Raw genomic sequence first — 8,279 nt, forward strand, 5'->3', positions numbered from 1 at the left:
CACTCATACTTGCACTAAGTGAGTGCGAGTGCTGTTGATGTTTGATGTCGAAAACGGTGTATGCCTTTGTCAACCAAGAGCAGAGTACAGAGTACTTCATATAACGACTCGACACAGGAACAAAGCCAATACAGGACTAACAGTACTATGACGACGATGGCGATATCGATGTTGCCTTACATATACTCATAGACTATAGTACCTATATATAATACATGTGTGTGTGTGTGTGTGATTGTGGAAGGCAAATATATATTTTGTTTTAAAATTAGATTTATATTGTGCTATAATCAAAATCATATTGGTTCTTTTTTAAGTGAACCAAAGCGAAAGTGTGGTGGCGTAAGAAGAATGGGGCAAAGGGAGGAGGATGGAGTTCGTTCTGTTAGGACAACACAAGGTTTATAAGGTGTTAAATATGTGGTAATGGCTGTGACACTTTGATGGACGGAAAATGGTGTTGCTGCAACGGGAAAAAGGAAATTAGGCTTTTCTAATTGTGAGCGGTTGGGGTGAAGAAGTATTGGGGGGGATGTGAGAAAATTGAATCATAAAAAAGAGTAAGTGGTTGGAAAAGTTTAGTACATAATACAAGCATTGTGCGCTGTTAGCTGTAGCTCGTTGCAACTTGTAATGTGTTGAATAAAAAGTGGAAGAATTAAAGGGAAGGATGCGGTCATATATTTTGCACAGCATTATTATGTGCTTATTATATGGTATTTTAATGGGAAGTAGGCATTGCAAGTGACATTTTTATTTCCTTAACAAAAGGAATGTTTATTTTTGATAGCTTTGATATTATTTTAGAGTTTTTTTTATTGCTTCACTCAGTATTATTTGAGGATACTTCTAAAAGTGAGACCAACAAATAGAAAATATGATATATTTTACAGTTTTGTTTCGATAAATTCGCAATAAAATATTAGGCGGCTGGAAAACACTGTGATTAATAGGATGGTCTGAAGCCAATAGGAAAGGAGCTGTGTTACGTCAGGACAACGCCAGGCCACACAGATCAACAGTGTCTCTCCAGAAGCTATGGTAGTTTGGTTGAGCGGTTCTTATATATCTATCTTATAGTCGGGACCGAATATTTACAAAGTGATTACTGTTTGTTTAGGGCAAAAGATTTGAGATAATCTGGTTAAAATAGTAGAAGCTTGTGAAAGTCGACTGTCCAAGGTTCTGTCAATAGAAACTAGGGTTTCTATGAGAGTGGAATTATTAAATCCCTATCGAAATACCAATACTTTACCGTACAAAACGATACATATGTGACCAAAACGGATTATTCGAAAGATGTTAAATAAATCTATCTATTGAATTTAAAATAATTCATTCCTGGAATTATTTTTACTAGACCTTGTACACAATATATTTATCGGACCAAAGTTATAAAATCATTTCTAAAGAAGAAATATTTTCTAAATTGTATGAGAATCTCTTATCTTAACATCGTTGCATTTTTGCATTTTTTCACAAGCTCTGCTCCACTGTGGCGTTTTCTCGTTTGCTCTGTACTGTATCTTCTTTCTGACTAATGGCCATAATTTAATAATAAAGTTAGTGTTTGCTTTTGTAAAGTTTAACAATGTGACTATGGAAGTACATAATGAATATATGTATGTATAGAACTCTGAGCTTATTGGCACTCATGTTTCATTTTAACCAACTAATTCAAAGGTTGAAAAACATTTAAATTAATACTTAACTTTTATAAATACAGTTAGAAAGTATCTAAGTGGACAATTACAAAAACGATGTCGAACTAATACCTTTAATAGTCCTTATTAGAAAGATGTGGTAAAGTATGCGATTGATGTAGCAAGTTATAAAAAATTGGAACATACTATATTCTGGACTATTGTAATATTGTAAAAAACTCCTCATATTTAAATAAAAAAAAAACTTTATAGGCTCCTTCGTCTAAATATTGTACTAATTTAAAAGCCTGTTGTAAGTGGAGAATTGATCCTTAGCCGATTAAGAGGAACTGAAACAATATACGTTTGTCTTCTTTCTAGAGCGTTTTATTTGTGACTAACTTAAATGGTAAAAAAAGAAATTCAGGAATATAACTGAGAGAGTTGAATTCAATTTCAAATACAGTTATGACAAATATTATATATAGCTCTCTTTAATACAGTAGTGGCGAATATATTATAACAAAGTCTGTACCACATATATACTAAATATTTCTCTTACTATTTTCAGGCGCTTTTCTGGTACCATATTGTATTATGCTGCTAGTTGGTGGTATACCATTATTTTACATGGAACTAGCATTGGGCCAACATAACCGTAAGGGTGCCATTACATGTTGGGGACGCTTAGTGCCGTTATTTAAAGGTAATAAGTGAAATAATAACTTTCAAAAAAAAATTTAAATAATCTAAAAAAAATTCAAAATAATTCTAGAATTTTATTTTAAAATAATTTAAAATTTTCAAAATTAATTAAAAAATTTCAAAATTTTTGAACCTCTTTTCAAAATTATATAAAATTAAATTAAATTAATCTATATTTTTAGGAATCGGTTATGCAGTGGTGCTGATTGCTTTCTATGTTGATTTCTATTACAACGTTATAATCGCTTGGAGTTTACGTTTCTTCTTTGCCTCGTTCACAAATGATTTGCCCTGGACATCGTGTTCGAATCCCTGGAACTCTGACTTTTGCAAACCGGTACTATATCTATACAATGAATGTTATGAATATGATTTGCTTTTAAGAAAGCTTAATAACTATTTTTCTATTTTTACTTTCAGTTTGAGGTTCAACAAAATGAAATCATACCCATGCAACCAACCATCCAACCGTTTAATATTTCTATGAACTTCACCGATTTTTCATACGACAATCAGACCGCATTGAGTTACAACGACAATAAAACTGTAGAAGGTACAACGACAACAGAGCGATTTCATTCCGCTGCATCGGAATATTTCAAGTGAGTAACTTCGCATCTTTTTGCGAAATAGCTATAGAACATATCCAAATCGAACTACTATTTTGAAACATTTCTAAACCTTTAAGGAAGTATAGAGATTTAATAATTTCTGTAATCTACTTTTTCAGTCGTTATATCCTAGAATTAAATCGCAGTTCGGGTCTAGATGACCTCGGTCCAATCAAATGGGATATGGCCGTTTGTCTGCTCGTTGTCTATCTCATCTGTTATTTCTCACTGTGGAAAGGCATCAGCACTTCCGGTAAGGTGGTGTGGTTCACAGCGCTCTTTCCCTACGTTGTGCTGTTGATATTGCTCATTCGTGGTATTACACTGCCTGGTTCCGCCATGGGTATACAATATTATTTGAATCCAAACTTTGACGCCATCTACAAAGCGGAAGTGTGGGTCGATGCGGCGACACAGGTGTTCTTCTCATTGGGACCTGGTTTCGGTGTGCTTTTGGCATATGCGTCGTACAATAAATACCACAATAATGTTTACAAGTGAGTTTTTAACATGAAGTTACATCTTTAATATTTAACTCAATTGCTTTTCTACAAAATCAGAGACGCGCTACTTACAAGCTGCATCAATTCGGCTACCAGTTTCATTGCTGGCTTTGTGATATTCTCTGTACTGGGCTATATGGCACATACCTCTGGCCAAAATATTGAAGATGTCGCCACAGAGGGTCCGGGTTTAGTGTTTGTCGTCTATCCGGCGGCCATTGCCACTATGCCGGGCAGTACTTTTTGGGCTTTGATCTTTTTCATGATGCTGCTGACCTTGGGTTTAGATAGTTCAGTAAGTCAGAATCATTTTTATTGTCTTCAAATTTCATTAAAACATATATTTGTAATACAGTTTGGCGGTTCTGAGGCCATCATAACGGCTTTAAGCGATGAGTTCCCCAAGATCGGCAGAAATCGTGAGATCTTCGTTGCCATACTCTTCTCGCTCTACTTCGTAGTGGGTTTGGCCAGTTGTACACATGGCGGTTTCTATTTCTTTCAATTGCTGGATCGCTATGCTGCTGGCTACTCAATACTTGTAGCGGTTTTCTTTGAGTCTATAGCTGTATCGTGGATTTACGGTAAGTTGCTTTATAAATTAAGTTTTTGGTGCGGCTAATTTTATATTTAACATCTAAATTTCAGGCACAAATCGCTTTTGCGAGGATATACGTGACATGATCGGCTTTCCACCAGGCAAATACTGGCAAATATGTTGGCGTTTTGTGGCGCCACTCTTTCTACTCTTCATCATAGTCTATGGACTGATCGGTTATGAACCGCTAACATATGAAGACTACACATATCCAGTTTGGGCCAATGCCTTGGGTTGGTGTATAGCGGGCTCCTCAGTGATGATGATACCGACGGTTGCGATCATTATGATGCTCAAAACACCGGGCACTATTAGACAGGTAAATTTACTTTGAAACTAGTTATTTATTTGTTGTTACTATAATTTATATTCGCAGCGTTTAAAGATTCTCACCACACCCTGGCGCGATCAGCAAGTCTCAGTTAACGGTGTAACCGCCGAGGCAACACAAGTGCGGCTCACCGATGCCAAAGAGGGTGCTGAGGTCTGAGATCAGCCATTTGCTAGATTCAAAGTGTATTATGTGTGATTTTGTTGCGCCATTTTTTAGGCAATTCTTAAGCAGAAAATCTGCAATATTATTAGAACTCTTTTGATTTTTGCCAAAATAGTGCCGAGTGCACCGTTATACATATACTATAATATGTAATTTGATCACTAGTTAATGTTCACATGAAATTAGGGAATTAGTTCATAAGTATTTGATAGTGTATAAATATAAATAATAATAAAAAAAATGAATTGTTAGTAGTTTAATTAGCAGATAACCACACATTTTGTACACTTATACAAATGCAAATTTCACAAACAACGTAATTTACTTAGGTTTCGCTGGCATACAGAATCGTATGAAAGCTGCACAGCAAGCAAAAAAAACAAGCTTCAAACAATCATCAACAACACAAGCATACATACACACATACAGGGTATGCATGATGTATGTAATGTTAAGTGTAAATTATAATTATTTGTTAGTTAGTGAGCGACCCCAACCAGGCAGTACTTAGTATATAAGTGCAGCTGTGCAAGATTGCGCGTAAAAAATATTGAAATAAGTGCATTTGTTGTTGCAGTTTCTTAAACATAAAATTAAACTCAGAAACTCATTAATATGTAGAAAAAAACTGTATGATTTTTTTAAAATGCTGTGTAGATAATATTAGAATTTGAAAGATTGAAACTTGCCGAGTTACAGGTGTTATAATAATAAATTATGAAAAATAAACTGTTTAATAGTAGCTAAACATAAAGTGCTTGTTATCAAATCTACCTATGTATGTACCTATGTACAATCAACTTAATTTCTATGCGCGTTTACTGTTACTTCAAAAATTGCAGAAAACTCATTTATGTTTGTATATTTCAAATGCGATAGTTAAAGCTTTAAAACGTCCTCAGTGGCAATACGCTCATGTGTTGTCCTTCTATACAAAAACAAATAATATTTTGTATATAAAATTCGGAAAATAATTGATAAATTATACTAAAATATAATAGTATTAAACAATATAAATATGGTGCAGCGTTAGTTACAATTTAATGAAGAATGAATATAGGCTGCATGTAGTAAAATGTGACAGCAACATGTTTACCACACAGCCATGTAAACATGTTGCAGAGCATTACTTGAATCATTTGCTGCACATTAATGACATTCAAAGTAGAATATTTATATTATTTATTAATATTTATGAATATTATTAAAATTTAAATAATCATTTGTAATTGAAAAACTATTTTTTTTATATTTTAAGTTTAAAAAAATAATGTTAGAACCTTTTAGCAGCCATTAAAAGGTTTTAGCAAACTAAAATTATATATATTGTTCAGCAAAATTTTAAACTTAAATATTTTTAAATTACAAATATTACTTATTTTATTTTTTAAACAATAAATTCATATCTATTTATTATCAATAAATAATAAATTTTAATAAATGTTTTTTTTTTTTTAATTTTTTATATTTTAATTACGTCTAAAGATATTTTTTAAAATAATATAAAATGTTAATATGCACTTTTAGTTAAGTTAGAACTTTTTCGGAGCCATGAAAAGGTTTTAACAAAAGCGGTGTACAAATTGGATATCAAAAACACAAAATATTTATTTCATTAATTTTTTTAAATTTAAAATTATCATATTTTCTTATTAATAAAAATACTTTAATAACTTAATTTTGCAAATTTAATCTTCATTAAATATTTTTTGATATTGAAAATTGTTGATAAGGTCAAATATTTTTCGACAGCCATGAAAAATAGTTGACCAACATTAGCCAAGTTAAGAATTTAACCTTTATTTATATTAAAAAAAAATAATAAAATAAAAAATTTTTGTTTTATTATTTAATTGCAGATTATGTATTATCAAACTTTTTAAAATTATTAAATGAAGTGAATTAAAATTTAGTAATTTTTTAATTATACTACAAATGTAAGAAAATCTTTTCTGTAAATATTTATTATGTTGAAAAGTATTTGGGATTTCAAAACAGCCATTTGAAAACTCAAAACACACTAGTCGCTATTTATTTATGCAGTTTTTATATAATATATTTAAGTACGGTAAATGTTTATTTCAATGTATAATTAAGTATAATGCTTCGTATTAAGTTCGAAATAAATTTTCTTTTAAAATAAAACAAAATCGTTTTATTAGCTTGCACTTTGTTTAAAAGTCGTTTAGTAAAATATTTAGAGTGATTGTGGAAATATAAATGTATGTCTCTGCACGGAAGAGTATCCCTGTATAATATAAAAATATTAATTAAATAATTATAATAGTGAAAAAATATTATATTGTTTATTTTTAATCAACAAATATATATGTGTTAAATGTCGGATCGTGGCAGACAAAGGCACACATTCTATTGTATTTCTGTTATGCAAAAGTTTTCTATAAATTCGAACAGTTGTTCGGAGTTGGCTTAAAACTAGTGAGTTCTTCCAGTTGTTGGAAAAACCACCAAGGACACCACGACAATTAGAAAGAAGAACTTTGTGTTGGAGTAGCAATATTGTGTATGTTTTGGATTTATGCAAAAACTTCCACAGAAGTTTTAATATTCAAAAGAGCCTAAGCAATGCCTTCCCTAAATCTAACAAACATTTTTCAAATTTTAATTTTCAATTTTAAATTTATATGAGTGTTTTCAATATTTATTTAAGAAAATAATATTAATTCACAATTTATTTTGCAAATGTATATACATTTTTCAGCCTTTCTCACAACCATATATACAGTGGAACTTCTATAACTCGAACGTATATAAGTCGAAGATCTCACTAACTTGAACTTTTGAATTGGCAAATTTGCTTCCATAATTCAAACTTCTTTAACTCGAAGTTCTCCATAACTCGAACTCTTTAATTGGCAATAGAAGTAAAATTTCATACAAATTTCCTTCCATAAATCGATCTTTCGACCTATACAAAATTAAAAATTGTGCTATCGAGGCAGAATTTTTAAGGAGCCTCTCTATATCGTATTTTAACACTTTTTGTACGTTTTAATGGAAATTCAATAACTCGAAGTCTCTCTAATTCGAAGTTTGTTTTTGTGGATTATGGTGATTCGAGTTAGAGAAGTTTCACTGTATATTAATTGAAATGTAAAAACTCGAATAATGTACCATTTCTCTCGTGACATATCACAGATGTATCTTGCTGAAAGACTCGAGTGAACATCGTCATTTTGAAACACTTAAAAAGGCGTATATGGAAGTAAAATTAGCGCAAGAGAAATTGAAGATTAGCTCTCTAGCCAACTCGTCTGGTTCAGATAGTTCCTGCACATCGGCCATTTAGGCCATTAAATGTAAGTGTGGTGTGTAGCAGAAGGAATAATGTAAAAAGCTATTATAATTTCCATAAAATTGCAGGTATAATGAAGCCAAAGCGCAAATTGAAGCGTATACGCGAGGGACGTGGCTCTGAGGTGGAAAATGACACCGCAGATATGAATAATGAATAGTTCGAAACTTACTGAACTGATATTTTGTGTCGTCGTATCGAAACTATGTTATAATATGCAATGTTGTTTGTTGTTATACACATATTCCTTGTGTGACAGTACTGCAGTGAAAATTATGCCTAACCCCATAAGATTTTATTCATATGCTATAAAACTAAATCTCTAATATTTTCCCTTTTAATTTTTAACACAAGACTCTCTATTTTGATTTTACCTACTAATACCACTTTTACACCAAACCACTATT

The 8,279-nt window shown here is 31.6% G+C and overlaps 1 protein-coding gene across 3 annotated transcripts in view; it reads left to right on the top strand.

Moving 5' to 3' along the window:
• Nucleotides 1-5,378, top strand: part of LOC105219211 (sodium-dependent dopamine transporter) — a 25,727-nt gene extending 20,349 nt beyond the window's left edge. For all 3 annotated transcript variants that reach the window (XM_054233109.1, XM_029044871.2, XM_011195195.3), the window contains exons 3-10: nt 2,215-2,349; nt 2,531-2,685; nt 2,769-2,950; nt 3,079-3,456; nt 3,520-3,757; nt 3,818-4,046; nt 4,111-4,379; nt 4,437-5,378. In XM_054233109.1, coding sequence (XP_054089084.1) covers nt 2,215-2,349; nt 2,531-2,685; nt 2,769-2,950; nt 3,079-3,456; nt 3,520-3,757; nt 3,818-4,046; nt 4,111-4,379; nt 4,437-4,550 — 1,700 coding nt within the window. In that variant the 3' untranslated portion in view covers nt 4,551-5,378. The remainder of the gene's footprint in view (nt 1-2,214; nt 2,350-2,530; nt 2,686-2,768; nt 2,951-3,078; nt 3,457-3,519; nt 3,758-3,817; nt 4,047-4,110; nt 4,380-4,436) is intronic.
• The last annotated feature ends 2,901 nt before the right edge of the window (nt 5,379-8,279 follow it).

This window comes from Zeugodacus cucurbitae, chromosome 6 (assembly GCF_028554725.1).
Source record: "Zeugodacus cucurbitae isolate PBARC_wt_2022May chromosome 6, idZeuCucr1.2, whole genome shotgun sequence".
Classification (NCBI taxonomy): domain Eukaryota; kingdom Metazoa; phylum Arthropoda; class Insecta; order Diptera; family Tephritidae; genus Zeugodacus; species Zeugodacus cucurbitae.